This window comes from Myotis yumanensis, unplaced genomic scaffold (genome assembly GCF_028538775.1).
Source record: "Myotis yumanensis isolate MYYU_CA2020_CCGP unplaced genomic scaffold, mMyoYum1.0.hap1 SCAF_7, whole genome shotgun sequence".
NCBI classification, from domain to species: Eukaryota; Metazoa; Chordata; class Mammalia; order Chiroptera; family Vespertilionidae; genus Myotis; species Myotis yumanensis.
Window position 1 is genome coordinate 33,834,052 of NW_027223758.1, and position 25,538 is coordinate 33,859,589.

Genomic DNA, 25,538 nt, shown 5'->3' on the forward strand with positions numbered 1-25,538 from the left:
TCCCTCCCAGGAGTATGTCCAGCCTTTCCCAGCCCCTTCTTCTTCCCCACAGGCATGCATCTCCTACACCAGTGATGGTGAACCTTTTGAGCTTGGCGTGTCAGCATTTTGAAAAACCCTAACTTAACTCTGGTGCCGTGTCACATATAGAAATTTTTTGATATTTGCAACCATAGTAAAACAAAGACTTATATTTTTGATATTTATTTTATATATTTAAATGCCATTTAACAAAGAAAAATCAACCAAAAAAATGAGTGTTATAGGTTCGCCATCACTGTCCTACACTCTAAGGGACCCCAGGAGGCTTGCAACCAGGAAGCAATGGGCAGCGACTGCTCCTCCCCAGGTAACCCTTGACCTTGGCCCCATTGCCCCCTTTTCTCTAACTTCCAAGTGAACCAAAGCGGCCCAGCCCAGGCTCATTTCCCCGCCTAGTTACTCCCTCTATTGTTGCTTCTTCTATCCTAAGCCCTTCCTTGTTTCAACTGTTGCCAGCTTTAATAAACATCCTTTAAAAATCACCTGGATTCCTGCTGTGAAATCTATCCTGTGCAAAGTCAAGAACCCACTCAGGGCCAGGTCACCTTTCCGGTAACAAGAGTCACACACTTACCTAACACATGGTGAAGTCCACATTCAAAGATGTCTTCCTCCACTAAATACGTTGCTTTTCATTCATTCCTTTAACAAATACATAGTGCATTGTATTGGGCACCTTCCATATGCCTGAAGGAAAATGCATAAGAGTATAATGACAACTATGTAACATTATGTCATTAGCTCCTCATCACAAAACTATGATGAAGGTATTACAATATTCCCCTCCCCATTTTACAGATGAACATGGAGTGAGGTTTAATAATAAACAGGTTCCTACCTTTTAGGTATTACAGTCTATTGGAGAGAATATAGAATAGTCAAGCAAGTAATTAAATGCATAATTACAAATTATTCTCAGAGTAGAACCCTGCTCTTGGAATCCTGGTATCCGCCTCTCACCTAAATCAAGGCCTCAGGTAACCCTGGCAACCGTTCTCTGGCCATTAGTAAAGATGGTGCCCCGAGAATCTGTGCGTTTAGGCACAGCCCTCATTACCCACAATGCAGTGGGGAAGAGGGAGTAGCTGTCTCTGCCAGGAGCTAATATGGCTCCCCAAGTCCTGCCGTACGCTCTCTTCCCCTAATCAGCGACTTGACTGCCCAGACCAGGCTACGGATCAGGAGCTAAGTCGGCTTTGCCCCTCCATACCGCAACTACAGGAGCGACTGAAGTTGAGCGGCACCTCGCAGAATTGAACTCCATAATCGGGGAAACACCACTTCCGCTGACGTCATCACGCCGACACGTGGATCCAAGATGGCGGCAGCGATGGTGAGTGAAGGAGACTCCGGGAGCCGGAGCTGGAGCCGGGTTCTCCGGGGGATCCCAGGATCTTCCGGCACTCCATGCCTGCCCCGAGCCACCTCCGGAACCCCTAGCTCAGGCTTGAGGGGTGTCCCTGACTGGGCTTGTCTCCCCGAAAGTTCCCCTTCCCCGGCCGTGGCCCCGCACTCAGGCTTGTCAGGGCCTGGAGTTTTGAGGGAGGCATTGGGTCGGAGGAAAGGTCTCGGCTACCGCCTCTGTTGGTTCCTATTCCTGCTTTGGTCTCCGCTTTCTGTGACCCCCATTTTCCAATTTTCACTTCCCAGCCCTGACCCCTCTGAAGAGCCCCCCATTATTCCCGCCTTTGCTCCTCCCTCTCACGTCCAGATCTTGCTGTCTCCGCCTCCCCACCCTCCTGACCAGTCCGTGGAAGCGACCTCGCCTCTGACCAGCCTCCCAGCCTAAAGCCGGTGTCAGACCCTTTCCAGAGCCCGTCCGCACCTCGACTCTCGCCTGTTCTCCGCGCACCCGTCTCCACTGTGGTTACCCCGAGCTTGCCCTTTCCCACCCCATCCCCACCCCCACCTTCCACCCCAGACCCTTCCCCAATTATTTTTCCTGTCATCTCTCTGCTTTTCCGGGGGAGCTTTTATCCCGTTGTTTGAGGGGCGGGGGGGGGGGGGGGGTGTTGGGGGGAGGGCGGCATGTTGAAAATAGTTTCCGGAGCCCCACTCCTGCAGATTCTAATTCCCTAGGGCTAGAGGCGATGCCCAGGAATTCGCAGTTTTATAAGCACTCCAGTGACTCTGATGGAGTTGGTCTGTCCTACGTTTAAAAAAACAAAACAACAAAAACACTATACTGGCCCGCTTGGCTGTGCCTGCAGGGGCCACACAGCTGTTCGGGGGAAGGTTACAGGATGGAGCTCCTTAGGGTGCCGCCTGTGTGTGGTTAGGTGTGCAGGGTGCCTGGAAAGTGGGTCAGAACTTGGCTCCTTGTGCAGAATCCTGGAAGTAGATCTCGGAAGCAATGGCCTTTCCCCCCAGAGGCTCGGTTCATACTCTGCTTGTCAAGAACAAGCAGACAGAACCAAGGTTTAAGTCATTTAATCCAGAGTGATTTTCTAGGTCTTCCTGTATGCTGCTTCCTTAGCTGATAATATCCTGAGAGTGAATGCAAAGGAAGACACGGAGAAAAGGGAGTGGTATCTGCCTTTAACAAAGGAACATTCTTGTTTAAATTCTCTGGTGTTGGTTTTCTCCCAACAAGGGTAGGTTATTGGCTGATAACAAAGTTTCCTTCCTTCTGTTAACCAGCCGGTAATTTATCCTTTTTGTTTAATGAGAGATTCCTTATTTGGAACCTCAGAGGCCGGGTAAAAGAGGTTTCTCAGCCTTGTGCTGTCAAATCTCAGGCTGAATCACGAGTGGGGAAAACCCCCAAAGTGGCCTGTTGAAACCCCTTTTTCCCTGGACCGAATTCGGATCAAGCATGGTGTAAGAACGTCACAGGAAAAGGCACACCCTCTCTTGCCACAGGGAAAAGTTCAACAAAGTGGCATTTATAGAATTGCATGGGAGACGCCTGCCCTGTTCAGAGGTTTTAGAGAGGTAATAAGTTAGCAATACATGTTTCTGGAACACATTTATATAATCAACAAATATTTGTGTGCCTGCTCTGTGCCCAGGCCTAGGGATGTGGTTGTGAGTTAGAGGTTCAAGGTCCACCCTTGTGGCGCTTTTCTGGTCCGAGGAGAGAGAGAACAAGTAAACAAATACATGAGCAAGATAATGTCAGATAGTGTTAAGTGCTGTGAATATAGTAACTGATGTAAAGAAACTAAGGGTGGCCCTAACCGGTTTGGCTCAGCGGATAGAGCGTCGGCCTGCGGACTCAAGGGTCCCAGGTTCGATTCCGGTCAAGGGCATGTACCTTGGTTGCGGGCACATCCCCAGTAGGGAGTGCGCAGGAGGCAGCTGATTGATGTTTCTAATTCTCTATTCCTCTCCCTTCCTCTCTGTAAAAATTCAATAAAATATTAATAATAAGAAAAAAAGAAACTGAGGATATAATGTACACAGCGACCCACAGAGGCCGTTGCAAAGGGTGCACATGAGAAACTTCAAGTTTGATTCAATAATGAAAAGGTGTGGAAGTAACTTTGTTAAGGGAGTCTGTGCAATAGGCCAAGTGGAGTCGCAGATAGACTTGAGTTTGGTCTGTGTCAGGCACTTACTGGGGAGTCAGAACAGTCCCCACACCCTCTTATACACAGGGTGTTTCACAACCATTGGGGACATAAGCGAGTGGATCTGCTTTGGGGTGTGTGGGTTTCGGAGGCAAGTCGTACAGCCACAGAGGAACTGAGCTAGTGGAGTCAGTGACCGTGGGAACAGGCTTGTTCCTTTGTTTTGGAGGTTAGGGTGGTAGGTGCAAGTTTGACGTGGTAGTATTTATGGCCTTTTCCCTCCCTTTTTGAAGTGAATGGCTCTTGTTCCTCAAGGAGGCTACCACCTCCCAGTTGTGTGTTAGCACATTGGGTGTTTCTTGAATCTGCAGGACAAGAGTTCTCCCACCATAGGGGATGGTTGGTATAAACTGAAGTTCTCTCTGGTGTTCCTGCCTTCCTCCTGCCCTGGGTTTAGAGCCAGGGGTGGGCAAGCTTTTTGACTCAAGGGCCACAAAGGGTTCTTAAACTGGACCGAAGGGCCGGAACAAAAGCATGGATGGAGTGTTTGTGTAATATAAATTCAAAGTAAACATCATTACATAAAAGGGTACGGTCTTTTTTTTTTTAGTTTTATTCATTTCAAGCGGGCCATAGTTTGCCCACGGCTGGTTTAGACTCTAAAGTTACAGGATGCCAAGGTGTGCTAGCTGGGTCTGAGGTGAGAGGCAGGCTCATCTCACTCTTTATAGAAATATTGAGCATATGGAATCTGCTTTTGGGGACGTTATTATGGTGGAACTTGTGAAATGTCCATTGAGTACATTTGTAGGTATCTCAGGAGCCTAGAAACCTCCATTTGGAGAATAAAATTCTGTGTACTCTCACATATATCATTGTTCATGCTGTTTTGGGTTTTATCTTTTTTCCTTTTTTATTGGATATTATTCATTTACCATAAAATTTGCCCTTTTAAAGTCTACAGTTTGGTGATTGTTAGTATATTCACGAAGTTGTGCAACCTTTACCACTATCTTCTAGAACATTTTCATCACCCAAAAAACCCCATTAGCAGTCACTTCCCACACAACCCCTCCCCTGTTCTCCACAATCACTAATTTACTTTCTGTCTGTATAGATTTGCCTATTCTGGTTATTCTATATAAATGAAATCATACAATATGTGGTGTTTAGTATCTGGCTTTTTAAAAAATATATTTTTATTGATTTCAGAGAGGAAGGGAGAGAGAGATAGAAACATCAATGATGAGAGAGAACCATTGATTGGCTGCCTCCTGCAGGTCCCCTACTGAAGATTGAGCCCACAATCTGGGCATGTGCCTTTGATTGGGGAATCAAACCCGGGACCCTTCAGTCCGCAGGCCGGCAGTCTATCCACTGAGCCAAACCAGTCAGGGCTAGTATCTGGCTTTTTAAAAAAACATAGCATAATGTTTTCAAAAGGTAATTAATGTTGAAGCATTTATTAGTACTTCATTCCATTTCTCTTTTTTTAAATCCTCATCCGAGAATATTTTTCCACTGATTTAGAGAGAGTGGAAGAGAGAGGGAAAGACAGAGAGAAACATTGATGTGAGAGAAACACATCGTTTGGTTGACTCCTGCACGAGCTCTGACCAGGGCCCCAGCCCAGAGAGGAGCCTGCAACCGAGGTACGTGCCCTTGACTGGAATCGAACCCGGGACCCTTCAGTCTGCAAGCCTGCGCTCCATCCACTGAACCAAACTGGCTAAGGCAGTATTTTATTTCTTTTTGTAGCCAAATAATATTTCATTGTATGGCTAGACCACATTCTTTTTATCCTTTTATTTATCCATTGATATGTATTAGGGTTGTTTCCACTTTTTGGCTATTATGAGTAACATTGCTGTGAACATAAGTGTGCTAGTTTTTGTGTTTCTGTTTTCTTGGATTTATATCTAGTAGTGGAATTGGGCAGGAGGGGTAGACTCTGCCACCAGTCCCATGTGTGGGAAATTGCTGTCTCCTCTGGGCCTCATATGTGGGGTGGGCATTGAGGAAGGAGCACAGAACAGGAGTCAGCAGCCTATGCTTAGTCCTAACACTGCCACTGATCCACTGTGTGGCCTGGGTGGAAATCACTTTGGCTTTATTGGTTTGTTTCTACGTATGGGTTTGGACTTGATGCTTTCTGAATTCCAGGTTGAAAATTTTGTGGTTTAGAATACTTGGATTTAAGGTGACTTTTGCCAGTCTCTCTCTCTCTATATATAAAAGACTAATATGCAAAGTGTCCCCTCGGGAGTTCGACTGGGAGACCAGGAGTTTGATCACTCACTATGATGGGCGCTGACCACCAGGGGGTGGCGCAGAGCGAAGGAAGGCCCTAGCCCTGATCACTGGCTAGGCCTAGGGACCTTACCTGTGCATGAATTTCATGCACCTATACCTCTGGTATACCTGTAATCAGATGGATTTTTCCCCCGTGATCATAGTTTCTGTGGTCTTTCCAAGCACTTGTCATTTGGTCGTGTTGTCTGTCTGATCTTGAGTTGCTCCACTGGCACATATTCTGCAGGAGCCACTGTGCCCTTGGAGCTGGTGCAGACACCAGGCCTTGGTTCAAATGTGTTTCTCTGAGGAATCCTTTTAAAGGAGTGCCCTTAATCCCCTCAGGAAGTACTGAGGAGGCAGAGATAACATTAAGTTGCCTCTTGGTTTCCCTTTTACAGCTTGAATAAAAGTTCCCCTTTGATCTTGGCATTAAAGATGCAGGTCACAGAATGCTGGAGAAGGTTGAGTTTTGATCTCTGGCACTGGCTGGAGTGTGGGAAGGACCCAAGATGAGCAGTGCCATCTGACCACAGACAGTGATAGGAGCCACCTACCACCCCCATACCTGCTTTGATCTCTGACCCATTTGCTGACACTAGTGTTTCCCAAATGGGGCATGATTAAGGACACCAAGGACTTCTTTTTCATTCCTTTTCATTGCTTCCTTCTCTGCCTTCCTAACATAATGTCTCACCTATGCCTGAGCATTAAATTGACAGACCTCCCAGGGTTTGGTATCCCAAGGTTTTATATTCAGAAGGAATGCTAAGTGCTACTAGCAGTTACTAGACTTATTGATTGGGGTGATCACATTGTAAGGTATAAAAATATCGAATCACTACGCACCTGAAACTAATATAGCCAAGATAAGATTATATACCAACTATACTTTAATAAAAAAACATTTATAAAAAAATCAAATCGCAAGTTGGAACTGAATTTCTTTTTTAAATAAATAAATATATATATATATATTTTAAAAATACAATTTTATTAATTTCAGAGAGGAAGAGAGAGGGAGAGAGAGATAGAAACATAATCAATGAGAGAGAATCATTGATCGACTGCCTCCCGCATGCCCAACTCCTGGGGATGGAGCCCCCAACCCAGGCATGTGCCCTTGACTGGAATCGAACCCAGGACCCTTCAGTCTGCAGGCCGAGGCTCTATCCACTGAGCCAAACCAGCTAGGGTGGAACTGAATTCTTAAACCTGTTTAGAAGAAAGTCTGGGTGCCCTTAACATCTTTGGGCCTCGGTTTCTACTTAAAGTAGATCAGACACTATAAATTGGCAATCTGTGGACCACATCTTCACATGGACTTACCTGGGGGAGTTGGGTATGCTGGCATAGTATTTAATATTTTTCAAGTTAGTTGTCAATGTTTAATGATTGGGAGATTTCACAATTCTCGATTTTCATTTCTCTTGAAAATTTGGGCCGAAATTCCCTATCAGGAGCATTCCCCATGCAGGTCCCAGTTTATCATTTTCTCAATTCTGTCGTCTTACTCCTGAGCAGCTTCACCATTTAGGTCACTTCTATGACCCTTCTAAGTGGTTAAATTTGCAACCCCCAAATGTCCTGTGAAATTAAGGTTTGGACTTAATGCTTGGTCTTTATATGAAGTTTTTCCTACTCTGACATTCTGATTCACAGGCTATTAAAAGTTTGTGGTAATCCCGTTACCTGACTTCTAGGGAAAACTTTCTACTCACATAATACATGTCTGTTAATTCGCTATATCCCCATTCATTTTTTTTTTTAATATATTTTATTGATTTTTCACAGAGAGGAAGGGAGAGAGATAGAGTTAGAAACATCGACCAGCTGCCTCCTGCACATCTCCCACTGGGGATTGCCCGCAACCCAGGTACATGCCCTTGACCAGAATCGAACCTGGGACCCTTCAGTCAGCAGGCCGACGCTCTATCCACTGAGCCAAACCGGTTTCGGCCCCCCATTCATTATTTAATCTAATCCTTACAAAACTCCATTTTACAGAGGAGACTAAGGCTTGGTCTAGGACCTGGGCTAGAATTTGACAGTCTGATTGACTTTATGACTTTGGCGAACTTCGCTTCTTTAAACCTCAGTTACCTTTTTTAAAAAAAAACGAACATTTTTTAATTGTAAAATATACATCACATAAAATTTACCATTTTAACTGTTTTGTGTGTACAGTTCAATGCCATTAAGTACCTTCAACTGCTGTGCAACCATCACCATCATCCAGCTTCAGAACTTTTTCATCTTCCCATATTGAATCAGTTTTCTTACTTTTTAAACAATTTTATTGATTGATTGATTTTTAGAGAGGGGGGGAAGGAGAGAGGGAGAGAGAGAGAGAGAGAGAGAGAGAGAGAGAGAGAGAACACATTGATTTGTTCCACTTATTTATGCATTCATTGGTTGATTCTTGTATGTGCCCTGGCCGGGGTTCAAACCCATAACCTTGGTGTATCAGGATAGTGCTCTAACCAACTGAGCTACCCTGCTAGGAAGTTTCCTTATTTTTAAAGTAAGGATAATACTTTCCTCGAAAGGGTCGTTGTGATGATTAAATGAAACATGAAAGTGCCTAGCACAAAGAGAGCTTTCTGTAGCTTTTCCATTTCAAGATTTGAAGTCTTTCAGAGGTGAGCCATGTAAGCCTGTTGCTTGGACCAAGAGTTTCTTTTATAAATACTCAAGGCAGAGAAGGAAGGTCAATGCATTTCTTAAGTTTTATTTCTGTACTTTCTGACCTCAAGGTTTAGGTGTGGTGTCAGTTGCTGGGTCAGGGTAGTCATTTGTTTCATTGGATTTCCACAGCCTGCTGCAGACTTTTCCCTACCCCAAGAAACAGTTTTGAGTCTTTTTATGTATCTGTTCACAGCTACTCTGTGTCTGTGGGCTCTGAAATAAAGGCTACATTTTCAGTCTCCCATGGCTAATTTGATTCTGGTTTGTTTGATTTTGTTGTTGTTGTTTTTCTCTGTGAGTTCTTTAGCTCCATGGGGCTGCTTGGTCAGTGTTCTTTAGCTGTCATTAACCATCCTGTGTGTGTTGTTGAATTCTTAGGGAGCTTTAGCCAATTGGGTAATTGATTTCAGTTAACTGTTGGCATACTGTACCCCAAAGCCTTTTTCTTTGTGTTTTTTCTCCTTATTCTGGGGAGCAATTACCGAGTGACCTTAAAATGGTGACTATCTTTGAGAAGAAAAAAGAAGAGTCTAGCTTACTGTTAAGGAAGGTGTTGCTTTTGCAGCAGGAAAGGCATGGAATGGGAACTAGAAAAGCTGTTCAAATCGGCCAGACTGTATTGCTAGATGATAGGAAAGAAGATTGCAAGACAGAGAGGGCTCCAGAAAAGAAAAGTTAACTTCTGGCCACAGAGAAATGAGTGAATGAAATAATTTTCAGTTCTCAGGGGAAACTTCCTATTTTCTTTGAAAGAAGTTAATTGTTCACACCTTTCAAACTGGGTGCTGCAAATTTGGGGGAGTGAGGGGTACTCTTTAGTCCTAGCAGTCCTTCACTGGAGTGTTTGGGAGAGGTTTTTTTGCATGCCTGCCTCCCAGAAGCAAAATAGATAAGGAAGGCAAAAACCTTGGTTTTTGGGTCTCTTAAGCTATAGCTTTTCAGGTCACCCATATCTTTGCTAGTGGTGAGGTGTTAGGTTACAGCACAAACGGCTTCTAGATTACCATCACCTTGTTCCTTGACATGCTACCTTTGCCATCTCGTGACATGGAAACCAAATAAAGCAAATAACATTGAATTGGCTGGTTCACATCTCTTAGGATTCCCGCTCTTTTCAGGACTCTGAACATACAGAAGATGTTTGCTTAAATACTTAATTGACTTTTCAGATTGAATCTCACATGAGAATTCCTGTGGTGATCAATTAAAAATAAAAGGAAAATGCAATGAAATTTCCCAAGAAGCAGGTACTTTGCTACTCCCTAAGTTCCTTACAGAACAGAGCTGTGGGTTAAACATCATCAGTCAGGCTGTCAGGGCTGCAGAGGTAAAGAATTACAAAAGTTGGGGAACCCACTTGGGTCCCCTCCCAGGGAACTTTTCTGTAATAAAACTGCTTTCACTCATTAAAAAAAAAAAAAGAATTACAAAAATTGAAATGGTATCTAGTACCAGGAACTTCTCAGTCCGTAATCCTTCTGGAATTGTACATCAGATTCTGCATTTTGTAGCGTGTTTCCTGGGAGCAGACTCTGCAGGTTTTATAAGATTCTCAGAGGGTTTTGCAACACCCTACCTGAGGTTAAGAATTCCTGATCTGGGATGGTTACCCACACACCTGGTTACAGAATCCCCTCTGCATTGTTATTACTTTATAACTCCCATTTTCTGTATATCTTCAGAAGTGTTTGCCCAAGTATTTTCAGAGGCAACCCATTTCCTTCACCTTAAAATGTAAATGTATTTATTTTGAATGTGGGTGACTCATGTATATGGCAAAAAGTTAGTATTTAAAATAGTTTTGATTAAAAAAAAATTTCTCTCAGCCTTGGTCAGTGTGCCTTAGTTGGTTGGGTGTAAACCCATACACCAAGGGTTGCCTGCTTAATTCCCAGTGGAGGGGACAGTATTGAGTAGGGTAGGCTCTCACATTGATGTTTCTCTCTCTCTCCCTCTCTAAAAGTCAACTTAAAAAAATCTTTACAAATTTTTCTCCAGAACATTTTTATGCAAAAAAAGAGCCTATTTTTAAAAATTTACTATAAAAAATTTCTAACATACACAAAAGTAGAAGAAATGGTATGATGAACCCTCACAACCCATTACTCAACTTCACCATTACCATTATATTGCCAAACTTGTTTCATCTATACATCTCTTGGCTGTTTTTTTTTTTTTTCCCCTTCAGGGTTATGAAGGTATCATTTTTAATACCATAAATTTACAGTACAATGATTTTTAGTAAATATGTAGACTTGTACAGCCATCATAACAATGACACAAACTTTTAGAACATTTTTATTATCTCCTCAACCAGTTTCCTCACAGTCAAAGGATTAAAACTTGCAGTCAATCTCTGTTCCCACAACCAGCCAACCACTGATCTACTTTCTGTGTATAGATTTGCCTTTTCTAGACATTTCACATAAGTAGAATCATACAACATACAGACTTTGCACCTGGCTTTTACTTAGCATAATGTTTTTGAGGGTCATCGTGTTGTAACATGAGTTGGGAGTTTACTCCTTTTTAAATATATTATCTAAATTTACTTTTATAATCGATTCTTTTTGTTTTAAAATATATTTTTAGTTTTTAAATATATTTTTATTGATTTCATAGAGGAAAGGAGAAGGAGAGAGAGAAACATCAATGATGAGAGAGAATCATTGATTGGCTGCCTCCTGCACTCCCCCCACTGGTGATCGAGCCCACAACCTAGGCATGTGCTCTTGACTGGAATCGAACCTGGGACCCTTCATTCCTCAGGTCAAACTCTATCCACTGAGCAAAACCAGCCAGGCTGGTAGTTTACTCCTTTTTATTGCTGAACTAGTAGCCCAGTGCACGAAATTCGTGCACATTAAAAGGGAATTAATTAGCAGAGATATTTTAATATTGCTATTTGCTCTTTCTCTATAATAGAAGTGTGAGAGATGAAAGGAAATTAGTAAAATGTATATGAAAATAATATATAAATTTATTAATAAACAGTAACAAAAGGATATAACAACAGAGGCATGATATAAAAACAACAAAAACATGATATAAAAACAACGGTGATGCAAACAATGACTGATAAAGTGATTAAACTTATTCTAATATCTCCCTGTACACCACATTAAGAGTGAAAACACTTTCAGTGTGCTTGACTAATTTCCCTTGTGATGAAGTATTTAGAACTTTAACTGTAACATCACATGCTCTTCAAACTTGAGAGAAAGCAACATAATAACTGACCATGTCCAAAAACGGGTTCAGGTAGGAATATTCCTACTCTGTCTAGAGTTTGTCCTTGTGATTTATTAATAGTCATCACAAATGCTGGTATCACGGGAAACTGTCATCGAATCAATTTAAATAGGAGGCTAGTGTCAGATGGGGACAAATTAACTCTTGGAATCAGAACAACCTCTCCCTCTGCAGATCCTGTTAATACTTCAGCTTCGATAATGTTAGGTCGTAATCTTTTTTTATATATATATATATTTTATTGATTTTTTACAGAGAGGAAGGGAGAGGGATAGAGAGTTAGAAACATAGATAAGAAACATCAATCAGCTGCCTCCTGCACGCCCCCCACCGGGGATGTGCCCGCAACCAAGGCACATGCCCTTGACAGGAATCGAACCTGGGACCCTTGAGTCCGCAGGCCGACGCTCTATCCACTGAGCCAAACCGGTTAGGGCTAGGTCATAATCTTTTGATAATAAATCTGGTACCATTACAAAGACCCCATTTACTATTGAGATTTCTCAATAGCATGATGATTGCACCCACTTTCAATTTTAATTTATGACACAGCATTCCCGAAGGAGTAATACTATTAAGAAATTCGATGGGAAAATTTTCCTTTTCATCATCATCTGTGGAATCAATGGAACCATCACTCAAATATGTGTGAAAATCTCCAACGAGTATATCCAGAATTTCTTCATTTAATTTTTTAACATGCTCATTTTTGGACAAAGAATTGCACGTTTCGATATATTTTTAATATTATCTATAGATATAGTATTTCCAAAGGTAGCTTCAATAATAGATCTATTACAAATCATTTCACAGGGGATTTCAATAATATCCATTCCTAAATGAAAAATGCTATCAAGTTTGCCATCTCCAAGTTTTACTAACCATTCACTATAAGCAGAATCCTCTGATCTCATATTTGTTGTAAGAGACAACTTTCTGAAACATCCCCAAACATTGCAGTACTTTAAACTTGTTTGTACTATGGCCGATCACATAGCATGCGGTACAATACTGAGACATTGTCAAAAATCCCCTCCAAGAAGGAGAACTTTCCCACCAAATACAACATTCAGACTCATAATTTCTCTTAGTAACTGTCTATGGTGTTTATAGCATGTCTGGATGCCATGGTGCATTCATCAATAATGAGAAGTTGGGCCTTTTTAATAGTTTTAGCAACTTCACTCTTTATATTGAGTCTAGAAATTGAAGTTTCATTTAATGGAATTGGTAATTTATATTGGGAATGAAAGGTGCTTCCACTGAGAAGTAAATTTGCAGCAATTCCTGTAGACGCTGTGGGTAAAACAGTACCACCACGACCTCTAATATAATGTATTAAAACTTTATATAGATATGCAGGTGAATAGGATTCCTAGCTGGCAGGCCCCTGACAGCAAGTTGGCCACGTGTCGATTCTGTGAGGAATGGGGCTCCCTCTTTCCTCCTGTCAGGGTCCGGGGTGCAGGTGAATGGGGTTCCTGGCTGGCAGGCCACTGACAGCAAGCTATCCAACAGCAGATTCTGTGAGGAATGGGGCTGCCTCCTCCCTACTGTCAGGGTTCGGTTTGAAGGCCGGACTCAGTACTTCCACCCTCTGCTCCAAGGGCGGGTTCCTGCCTGAAACCTCGCCCTCCAGGGAAACAGCTGGGGGAGGTTGCAGCCGTTCCAAGACGACCCCTGCAGGACTCCCTTCCTTCCTTACGGTTAGTCTAGTCGAGCTTCTGGATGTGATGTTACACCCAGGGTTTTTATATAAGTAGATAGTATTCCATTCTATGACTACACTATATTTTGTTTAGCTATTCACCAATTGATGGGTGTTCAGATTGTTTCTAATTTTGGACTATTATGATCAAAGCTGTTAGGAACATTCATGTACAAGTCTTTGTATGGACATATATTTATTTCCTTCTCTCTTGGATACATGCCTAAGATTGGAATTGCTGCATAGTGTGGTAATTTCTATCTAACATTTTAAAGATACTGCCATACTTCCCAAAGTGGCTATACCATTTTACATTCCCACTGATATGTGAGGGTTCAGTTTCTCCACATCTTCGTTCACACTTGTTATTGTCTGTGTTTCTGAGGTTAGCCATTCTAGAGGGTGTGCAGGATACCTCATTGTGGTTTTGGTTTGCATTTCCTTTATGACAAATGATTCTTAACATCTTATGTGCTTATTAGCCATTCCTATATCTTTGGTGAAATGTCTGTACAAATCTTTTGCCCATTTTAAAATTGGATTGTTAGCCTTCTTATTACTAAGTTGTGAGAGGTTTTTTTTATATATTCTTGATACAAGTCCCCTTATCAGATATATGATTTACAAAGGTGTTTTTTTTCCTCTCCTAATCTGTGTCCTTTCATTTTCTTAATATCTTTTGAATTGTAAAGTGTTAAAATTTGGTAAAATCCATTTTCAAAATGTAGTTTGTGCTTTTGGTGGTGTATCTAAGACATCTTTACCTAACCCAAGGTCACAAATATTTTCTCCTAAGCTTTTCTTCTAGAAATGTTATAGTTTTAGCTCTTCTATCTAGGTCTATGATTCATTTTGAGTTAATTTTTGTATATGGTATGAGGTTCCTTTTGCATATGGCTACTAGTTGTCCAAGCACCATTTGTTAAAAGACTATCCTTTCCCTATTGAATTGCCTTGGCAACTTTGTTGAAAGTCAATTTACTTTACATGTAAAGGTTTATTTCTGGACTTTCAATTTTGTTCCCTTGATCTTTATGGTTATTCTTACCATACTGTCTTGATTACTATCTATCTATATAAAACCCTAATATGCAAATAGACCAAACAGTGAAACAACTAGTTGCTATGATGTGCGCTGACCACCAGGGGGTGCACGCGGAACATGGCGGGTGGCAGCCACAGCGGGATGTTGGAGCAGGTGAGCAGGAATGCCAGACCAAGGTGGGGCACTGGTTGCTGTCATCGGAGCGAGCCTCTGGTGGTTCCTGAAAATTCTTTGCTCCCACACACCACGGTCCCGCCTGGCACTTGCATGTGCTGCCAGCGCCGGCCCCGCTCGCACCCGCTGCCAGCGCCTGGCACCAGTCCTGATTGATCAGTGCCATCAGTGGGTGCGAACAACGGCTGCTGGCCCCAATCATTCCTGAGGGCTTCTCCACTGCCCCCTGCTCCTGAGGGGTGACTGGGGCTGGCAGCTGCCACTCGTACCCACGGCCAGCGCTGGCCCCAATCACTCCACACGGCCCCAATCGTTTTTGCACCGTCAGTGGATGTGAGTGGGGCTGGCACTGTCAGCATGTGGGAAGGGCGGCAGCGGCAGGAGCAAGGCTGCCTGCAGATAGGGGATGAGGGTGGGGGGAGGGGGGGAGGGTGAGGACCACTGCTGGAGGGGCCGGGCGGGGGCATGGAGGATGGGCCAAGACCTGCCCTTGTGCCCACCGCAGCCTCATGGCCCACAGTTCCTTTCAAGGTGTACAAATTCGTGCACTGGGCCCTTAGTAACTTTTATAATAAGCTTAGAAATTGGGAAGTTTGAATACTCAAATTTTGTTCTTTTTTAAAGTTGTTTTCGAAGTTCTGGGTTCTTTGAATTTACATATAAATTTTAGAGTCAACTTGTCCGTTTCTACAAAAAAGCCGGCTGGGATTTTGATAGGGATTGCATTGCAGATCAGTTTGGGGAGAATTGCTATCCTAACAATATTGACTCTTCCAATCCTTGAAAGTAGGACGTCTCTCTTTCATTTCTCTTCGGAATATTTTGTAATTTTCAGTATACAAGTACTTTAAAATTTTTTATTTCTAGCCCTAACTGGTTTGGCTCAGTGGATAGAGCATCAGCCTGCAGACTGAAAGGTCCCAGGTTCGATTCCGGTCAAGGGCATGTACCTTGGTTGGGGGCACATCCCCATTAAAGGGTGTGCAGGAGGCAGCTGATTGATGTTTCTAACTCTCTATCCCTCTCCCTTCCTCTCTGTGAAAAATCAATAAAATATATTTTTAAAAATTTTATTTCTAAATATTTCATTCTTTTTGAAACTATTATAAAAGGAACTATTTTCTTGTTTTTTATTTTTTTATTGTTTGTTATTATGTAGAAATACAATTAATTTTTATATGTTGCTCTTGTAGTCTATAGCCTTGCTCAGCTTATTAGTTCTAGTAATTCCTTAGGCTTTTTTAGATATATGTAATCTGCAGATAAAAGCACTTTTACTTCGCCTAGGTGGTGTGGCTCAGTCATTGAGTGTCAACATATGAACCAGGAGGTCAGGGTTTGATTCCCGGTCAGGGCACATGCCCAGGTTGTGGACTCAATCCCCAGTGGGCGGCGTGGAGGAGGCAGCCAATTGATGATTCTCTCTCATCATTGATGTTTCTAATTTCTCTGAAACCAATAAAAAATAATAATAAAATAAATATATATAGAGAGAGCACTTTTTCTTCTTTTTAATCGGATGTCTTTTTTTTTTTTTTTTAAATATATTTTATTGATTTTTCACAGAGAGGAAGGGAGAGAGATAGAGAGAGTTAGAAACATCGATGAGAGAGAAACATCGATCAGCTGCCTCCTGCACATCCCCCACCGGGGATGTGCCCACAACCCAGGCACATGCCCTTGACCGGAATCGAACCCGGGACCTCTCAGTCCGCAGGCCGACGCTCCATCCACCGAGCCAAACCGGTTTCGGCTGGATGTCTTTAATTAATTATTTGCTCTAGTACACATTTATAAGCAATGTTGAATAGAATGGCAAGAGTGGACATCCTTGTTCTCTTCCTCATCTTAGGGGGAAGCATTCAGTCTCTCACCATCAAGTGTGATGTTGGCTGTGTTTTTCATAGCTGCCCTTTTTCTGATTGAGGAAGTCCTTTCTATTCCTAGTTTGTTGATTTTTTATTACAAATGTGTGTTGAATTTTTTCAAGTGCTGTTTCTGCATCAGTTGTGATAATTATGTGGTTTCGTCCTTTTTCTATTTATATGCTAGATTACATTAATGGATTAAGCCAACCTTGCATTCCTGGGATAAACCTCACTTTGTCACTTTTTATATATTGTTGGATTTAATTTGCTAATCTTCTTTTAAGGATTTTTAAATCTGTGTTCATGAACAATATTCATTTATAGTTTCCTTTTCTTGTGATGTCTTTTTCTGGCTTTAGTACATGCTTTAAAAAAATTATTTAGACAAATGAGATTATGCTCTTCATATACTGCTGTGCATCTTACTTTTTTCTACTTAATAACTTATGTTGGCAGTCCTTTAATAATAGTTTTACCTCCCTTCTTTTTTGTGTTAATAAAATAAATATCTAGAGAGAGAGCACTTTTTAAAAACTGCCTATTTATGTTCTTTTGGGTTATTTGTCCTTCATTGTTTTGTGTGAGCTCTCGGTATATTGAAGAAATTAGTCCTTTTCAGGAGTGTGGTAAATATTTTTATCCAAATTGTCTTTTTCTTTTTCTATGGTGTTTATATTTTTTCATTTTCTTCCTTCCTACATACCTTTTTATTTTATAGCTCCTGGATTTTAAAAAAAGCATATCTGTTTTTTCTAGTACATTTTTACATTTCAGTTTTGTCTATTTTCTTCATTACCAGTTTGGCTAGCTCTCTGCACCCCTCTCCAATACACTGTCCTTAGCTTCTTAATCCATCATAGCATCTGGAACCTAGTATTGTGATTGGCTGATGACCTGTCCCCCAACTGGCTGAAAACTAGTGGGCATACATTCTATGAGGCTGGCATAATGCCTGGCACATAGTAGGTGCTCAGTAAATAGTGAACTAATTTCTGTACTGGGTAGAGCATGGACTGCCTGGGTTCAAGTCCTGTCTCAGCCAGTGTTATGTCACCTCTCTGAGCCTCAGTTTTCTGATATGTGAAATGAGAATAGTAGTCTCTACCTCACAGGATTGTTGTGAAAATTAATTGGGTTATTGCATGAAAAGAACCTAGACAGTCAGTGTTCAGTAAATATTAGCTGCAGATGTTATCAATATCATCCTTGCATGCTCATCATCATTTAATGCAACTCACCTGCCAAGAAAGAGCACACCTGTTTCTCTACATTCTGATCTTGGGCAAGTTATTTATCTTTGGGTCTCGAGTGAACTAGCAATCATCTGAAATGATGACAAAAATTCCCAGGTATCTATAATTGTGAGGATGGCACAAATCAGTATTTGTAAAATGTCTGCCACAGTGCCTTGTACTTTGTAGGTGCTCAGAGACTCTGTGGCTTCCTGTTGCTTTTTAGTGTTGACTTCCACCAGGGTGAGTTATCCTCACTGTTGGTTTTTTGTTTGTTTGTTTTTTATTTGTGTGTGTGTGTGTGTGTACTTGCTCCATTGGTTTGAGACTTTGGAATAAAAGTGTATTGATGTCTTTTGAGTATTTGCTTTTTATTCCTCTTAGGGAGCCTCTGAGTTCCCAAGGGTGGTGTCTATCTGCTAAGATTGGAGGATTCTAGTTGCAAAAGAAGGTAGACCCTAGCCCAGTGATGGTGAACCTATGACACGCATGTCAGAGGTGACAGGCGAACTCATTTTTTTGGTTGATTTTTCTGTTAAATGGCATTTAAATATATAAAATAAATATCAAAAATATGTCTTTGTTTTACTATGGTTGCAAATATCAAAACATTTCTATATTTGACACAGCACCAGAGTTAAGTTAGGGTTTTTCAAAATACTGACACGCCAAGCTCAAAAGGTTCGCCATCACTGCCCTAGCCAGTTTGGCTCTATGGATAGAGCATCAGCCTGTGGACTGAAAGGTCCCGGGATGGATTCCGGTCAAGGGCACATGCCCAGATTTGGGGCTTGATCTCCAGGAGGGGGCATGCAGGAGGCAGCTGATCAATGAACAGATGATGTTTCTATGTCATCAATGCTTCTATCTCTCTATTCCTCTTCCTTCCTCTCTAAAAATCAATAAAAAAATAAAATATGCATGTGCAATTAAATTATAAAGAAAATAAAGTTAAAAAAAAAGAAGAAGAAGATCGAACTGGGGTGACTTCTTAGATTTAATTGGCTTGATAACCCAGGAGATTGTAATCCTCTGCCCTGGCTTCAAATCACATATCAGATAAGGTAAAGGGGATAAAAGGGGGGGGGGGTTCTGATATCTTTCTTCTTAGGAGGGGAAATACTAATGTTTATATTATTAACCAGTGTCACCCCAATAAATTCAATTAAAAAAGAAATAATAATGTTAACTGTGTACTTTTCATATATGGCCTTTATTGTGTTGAGGTAAGTTCCTTTTAGACCTATGTTGTTGAGAATTTGAATAATGAATGAATGTTGAACTTTGTCAAATGCTTTTTCTGTATCTATTGAAATGATCATATGGGGAGTTTTCTCTCATTTAATGTGGTTTATCACTCACATTAGTTGATTTGCATATGGTAAGCCATTCTTACATCCCAGTGATAAAGCCCATTCCATCTTGGTGTATGATCTTTTTAATGTGCTGCTAAATTTGGTTTACTAGTATTTTATTGAGGACCAGAGGCCTGGTGCACTAAAATTCGTGCACTCAGGTGGGGGGGCGGGATCCCTCTGCACAGCCTGCATCCTCTCACAGTCCAGGACCCCTCAGGGGATGTCCAACTAACGGCTTAGGCCCACTCCCCGGAGGACCAAGCCTAAGCTGGCAGTCAGACAGCTCTCTGGCAGCCCGACCACCACTGCTGCGCTGGCCAGCTTCTGGCTGAGCAGTGCTCCCCCTGTGGAAGCACACTGACCACCAGGGGGCAGCTCCTGCATTGAGCGTCAGTGCATGTCATAGCAACCGGTTGTCGTCGTCGTCGTGTCTCTGCCCCCCCCCCCTTAGGGTCAATTTACATATTATCCTTTTATTGTATAGGATTTTTCTATCTATATTCATTAAGGATATTGACATGTTGTTTTCTTGTGGTATCTTTGTCTGATTTTGGAATCAGGATGATGCTGGCCTCAAAATGAGTTTGTAAGTGTTCCCTATTCTGTTTTTTGGAAGAGTTTAAAGATTGGTATTAATTCTTTGAATGTTTAACGCCTTTTGTACTGCATAGAAATCTCTAAGACATGCGCCAGGGACCGCACGTTTTCGGGCAAACTGCATGTTATTTAAATCATCATAATGCACTTTAGGTGTCGTTTTTCAATAATTATAACATTTTTATTTACAAAAACAATTAAACTGATAAGAACAGATACTACACTTGATCTTAGCCAAAAGGCCGAGAAGCGATACAAAAACAATTAAACAATTAAAGTTCCTAGTACTTTTTTAACGTATGGTACTGCGTGAAACATTTTCCTCTATGAAGAGGGACCAAACAAAATTTACATAAGTATCTAGATTTGCTCCTTTTTCCATGGGCGCGAAACACGAGAAAACTCGTGAGCAGTACGAAAGGTGTTAATAAACTGCACCTGTGTGAAACCATCTGCTCCTGGACTTTCCTTTGTTGGGAGGTTTTTGATTACTGACTCAATCTCTTATATTTTATTCGTCTGTTTAGGCTTTCTATTCCTTCTTGATTCAGTTTTAGTAGGTTGTGTGTCTCTAGAAATGTATTTGTTTCTTCTAGGTTATCCAATTTTTTACATTTAATTATTCATTATAGTACTTTATGATCCTGCTTATTTCCAAGGTATCTATTGTAATGTTTCCTATTTCAGTTCTGATACTATTTATTTCAGTCTTCTAGTTTTTTCCTTAGTGTTTCTTAGTGTTTGTTGAGTTTATCTTTTTTAAAAAACCCAACTCGGTTTTGTTGATTTTTTTTTTCTATTTTTAAAATTCTCTTTTTTATATATTTCTGCCCTAATCTTTATTATTTCCTTTCTTCTGCTAACTTTGGGCTTGGTTTGTTCTAGTTCCTTGAGGTGTAAAGATAGGTTGTGTTTTTTGTTTGTTTTCAGATATTTTTGGAATGTAGGCACTTATCACTATAAATTTCCCTATTAATACTGCTTTTATTGCATTCCATATGTTTTGGTATGTTATATTTTCATTTTCTTTGTCTGAGGAACTTTTAAAATTCTTCTTTGATTTCCTCTTTTACCTCAATGGCTGTTCTAGAGTGTGTTATTTAATTTTCACATAATTGTGGACTTTCTTTTTTTTCTGTTACTGGTTTCTAGTATCATTCCATTGTGGTCAGGAAAGAAATGATTTCAGTCTTCTTAAATTTAAGACTTCTTTTGTGACGTGGAGAATGTTCTGCATGCACTTGAATGTATAGTCTGCTGTTGGGTGGGAAGTTCTATATTACATCCGTTAGGTCCATTTAGTTTGTAGTGTTTTTCCAATTCAGCCGTTTATTGATTTTCTGAGTGGATGTTCTATACATTATTGTACATGGGATATTGTTGTATTGCTTTCTTGTTGTATTGCTATTCTTGTTGTATTGCATTCAATTTTTCCCTTCAGATCTGTCAATAATTGCTTTATATATTTAGATGCTCTGATGTTGGGTGCATATATATCTTTAGTTGTTATATCTTCCCATTGAATTGACCCTTTGTCACTATATATATATATATATATATATAATGATCTTTGTTTCTAGATGCAGTTTCTGTCTGAAAGTTTATTTTGTCTAATATAAATAGCCATCTCTGCTTCCTTTGGGTTACCATTTTCATGGAATATTTTTCCTATATGTACTTTCACTTTCAACCTGTGTGTGTCTATAGATAGTTCTAATGTGAATCTCGTAGACAGCATATCTCTGGATCTTGGTGTGTGGTGTTTTTTATTTAATCAGCCACTCTACACCTTTTGATTGGGAATTTAATCCATTTACTCCCCAGCTTACTCTAATATGCATCAGCATTGAGAACCACTTTTCTTTACATACAGATAGGGTGTAGGTGTAATAGATATCCTCAGGGATTCTTGTTTTAAAATATATTTTTATTAATTTCAGAGAGGAAGAGAGAGATAGAAACATCAATGATGAGAGAGAATCATCGATCAGCTGCCTCCTGCACGCCCCCACTGGGGATGGAGACCGCAATGCAATACGGGCATATGTTCTGACCAGAATTGAACCATGACCTCCTGGTTCATAGGTCAATGCTCAACCATTGAGCCATGCTGGCCAGGGCTCGTCAGGGATTCTTAAGCCAGGTCCTTAGACAGGAGGAATAGTGGGAAGTGTCAAGAACTTAAATTTGACAATTAAAAAAATTCTCGAGGGTCATAGTATTCAGCCCTGGCTGGTGTGGTTTGGTTGGATGTTGTCCCCTGAACCAAAAGGTTGCCAGTTTGATTTCTGGTCAGGGTACATGCGGGGTTCTGGCTCAATCCCCAGTAGGGGGCATGCAGGAAACAGCCAGTCAGTGTTTCACTCTCACATCAATGTTCCTCTCTCTCTCTCTCCCTTCCTCTCTAAAAATCAATTAAAAATAAAAAAAGAAAACTCTAAATCACAGCTGTAAAAGAAAATATGCAAATACAAAGTATCCACAAATAAATATAATGAAAGCAAAGCAGTGTTTCTATCTCTCTCTTTCTCTATCCCTTCCTCTCTCTAAGAATCAATTTAAAATCTTTTGAAAAAAATCAATTAAAAGTCTTTAAGAAGCCGAACCGGTTTGGCTCAGTGGATGGAGCGTCGGCCTGCGGACTCAGGGGTCCCAGGTTCGATTCCAGTCAAGGGCATGTACCTTGGTTGCGGGCACGTCCCCACTGGGGGGCGTGTAGGAGGCAGCTGATCAATCTCTCTCATCGATGTTTCTGGCTCTCTGTCCCTCTCCTTTCTTCTCTGTGGAAAATCAATAAAATATATTTTAAAAAAATAAATAAATAAAAATAAAAGTCTTTAAGAAACAAAAAGAACCATAGTATTGCCCTGACTAGTTTGTCTCAGTGGATAGAACATCAGCTTGTGGACTGAAAGGTCCTGGGTTCTATTCCTGTCAAGGGAATATGCCCTGGTTCCAGGCTTGATCCCCAGTAGGGGGCATGCAGGAGGCAGCAGATCAATGATTCTCTGTCATCATTGATATTTCTATCTCTCTCTTCCTCTCCCTTCCTCTCTGAAATCAATAAAAGTATATATTTTTTAAAAAGGACCATACTAGCTCTAACCAGTTTGGCTCGGTGGATAGAGCGTCCCTGCAGACTGAAGGGTCCCAGGGTCGATTCTGGTCAAGGTCATGTACCTTGGTTGCTGGCACATCCCCAGTCGGGGGTGTGCAGGAGGCAGCTGACCGATGTTTCTCATCAATGTTTCTAACTCTATATCCCTCTCCCTTCCTCTCTGTAAAAAATCAATAAAATATATATATTTTTTAAAAGGACCATACAATTTAACCTTTATGTGAATGGATGGTTTTATATTTTTATAGATCAGAAGTTGGTTGGTGCTTATTAATTTTTTTGATAAGGATTTATTGAGTACCCCTGTCAACAAAGCTAGACAAGCGATTAGCTGGAGAGATGGTAGATACTTAAGTGACCATAATTCAGCATGAAAAGTGCACTTTTGTGGGGCTTTTGATAGAATGCCAAACTGCCCCCTAGAAGTGTTCCTGTTCATAATCCCTTCAGCATACGGAATATCAAAACAGTGACATTTTAATGTCTAACATGACTGTGTCATCTTGGTGCAAAGATTCTAGCATATTATGGAAATACTAGTGACCTGGTGCATGAAATTGGTGCACATTAAAAGGGGATTAGAGGAAATATTTTAATATTGCTATTTGCCCTTTCTCTATAATAGAAGTGTCAGAGATGTAAGAAAATTAGTAAAATGTATATTAAAATCTTCCTCCTGTCAGAGTCTGGGGTGCATCATGGGACCCAGAGTTAAGTCCCCGCCCACCCACGTGCGTCTCAAAATCATACGAGACCCAGACCTGGCTGGTCCCACTCCTGTCAAGCCCTGCTGGGCAGGGGGCTCAGCCTCAGGTCCCCTGGCCTGGTTGCTGGGGCGGGGGGCACGTCCTGAGGTCCCCAGTCAAGCCCCGCCGGGCAGGGGGAGCAGCCTGAGGTTCCGCCATCAAGCCCCACAGGGATTGGGGGGGTGCAGCCTCAGGTCCCTGCTGATTGCTTGTTAAGGCTCATTAGGGGAACTCTGCCTCCGCTGTGGGTGCAGCCATCTTGTGTTATGGAACCCCCCCTCCCTCCACTGTGAGCACACCATATATGTGGTGGGGTGATGGTCGATTTGCATATTCCCTCTTTATTAGATAAGATTTGCCATTTTTCATCTGTTGGTCTTCTAAGTAAATTGATTTGAGGTTTATCGATGGTATCTTTGTGTGATGATTGTCTGTTTTCTGCATCTTTTTAATAAAATTCAGGGTTCTTTTTATTTTTAAACAACTTTTGGATGACAGTTTATGTTAGTAACCGAGGATTTATCTTCCTTGCGTTTTAATGAACTGGAATTTAAGCACAAAGGAATTATAGGAAAAAAAGGACAGGGTTTATTTCTCTCACACTAAGCACTCATATTTTAAGGACTGACCAGTGAGGCCTAGTAAAGGGTTCCAGAGAGATGGGACCAAATCTTCCGATAACTGTTCAAATGGAGAAAGTCTCTGATCGAGAGGAAATCAGATGCTGTAGCCAGCGCACAGTCATCACAGAAAGAGAGACTAAAACTCTGTTTGTTGTTGCATTCAAGGCAAACTCATACTACTAAACTCTTCACTCTGTGCATGCATAGAATATATGTAGAGGACCAGGCCAGCGTGACTCAGTGGTTGAGCATCAAAGCTTCAACCTATGAACCAGGAGGTCACAGTTCCATTCCTGGTCAGGACACGTACCCAGGTTGCAGGCTAGATCTGCAATGTGGGATGTGCAGAAGGCAGCCGATCAATGATTCTCTCTCATCATTGATGTTTTTCTCTCTCTCTCTCTCTCCCTCTTTTTCTCCGAAATCAGTTATATAAATATGTGTGTGTGTGTGTGTGTGTGTGTGTGATCTGTATGATATATATATATATATATATATATATATATATATGGGATAGCTGTAGAGGGATTTTCAGGGAACTGGTGAGAGCAGTTGTCTTTGGGGAGCTGAAGTGAGAGGAAAATTTCTTTTTCATGGTATACCCATTGTAATGTTTTAATTATTTACTATATGTTTTACTTTTTCAAAACTTTTTAAAAAGTAGTTATTTTTTAAAAGCTTATTCACCCATGATTATGTCAAATGTTAACATTAGAGGAAATTTAAATTAATTTAGAAAGATGAAAGAAGGGGATGGAGGGAGGGATGGGGGTGGGGAGTACTGTCTTTCTATTCAGAATCCTGCCCTGTTAGGCAATTTTCTACCTTCTAGTTTTGCCATTTCCTTTAAAGATTTTCCTCCTCTCATCCCTAATTCCACAGACTTTCTAATTACGAAATACGATGCAACTCTTTTATCCATTTTTCACTGTGGTTTTGGGGATCAAACTATTATTTCATATTTTATAGTGAACACTAGCTGGCAGATACTTATAAATGTTCAAAACAAATCCTGGGGAAAACGTTCTGTGAATATATTGTTTTTAAGACTTTGATCAACCTGTGTATCTGTAAAAAAGTATACTGAGCTCAAAACCTTAAACATTTTTAAAACATATTTTTGTTTATTTCAGAGTAGAGGGGAGAGGGAGAAAGAGATAGAAACATCAATGATGAGAGAGAATCACCGATGGGCTGCCTCCCGCACTCTTTCCACTGGGGATCGAGTTGGCAACCCGGGCATGTGCCCTTGACCAGAACCAAACCCAGAATCCTTCAATCCG

General features: G+C 41.2%; 1 protein-coding gene, 1 long non-coding RNA gene and 1 pseudogene across 7 annotated transcripts in view; 1 reads left to right on the forward strand and 2 right to left on the reverse strand.

Moving 5' to 3' along the window:
- Positions 1-1,323, reverse strand: part of LOC139013804 (uncharacterized) — a 50,365-nt gene extending 49,042 nt beyond the window's left edge. For 3 of the 5 annotated variants that reach the window (XR_011472130.1, XR_011472127.1, XR_011472131.1), the window contains exons 1-2: positions 881-996; positions 617-729 (exon numbers count right to left, since the gene is read on the reverse strand). This is a non-coding gene — a long non-coding RNA (uncharacterized lncRNA). The other 2 variants (XR_011472128.1, XR_011472129.1) reach the window with 2 other exon arrangements.
- TM9SF4 (transmembrane 9 superfamily member 4) overlaps positions 1,138-25,538 on the forward strand; it is a 53,016-nt gene continuing 28,615 nt past the window's right edge. The window contains exon 1 of one of the 2 annotated variants that reach the window (XM_070420120.1): positions 1,138-1,375. In XM_070420120.1, the coding sequence (XP_070276221.1) occupies positions 1,361-1,375 (15 nt within the window). In that variant the 5' untranslated portion in view covers positions 1,138-1,360. The remainder of the gene's footprint in view (positions 1,376-25,538) is intronic. The other variant, XM_070420118.1, reaches the window with a different exon arrangement.
- On the reverse strand, positions 19,919-20,022 carry LOC139014809 (U2 spliceosomal RNA; annotated as a pseudogene).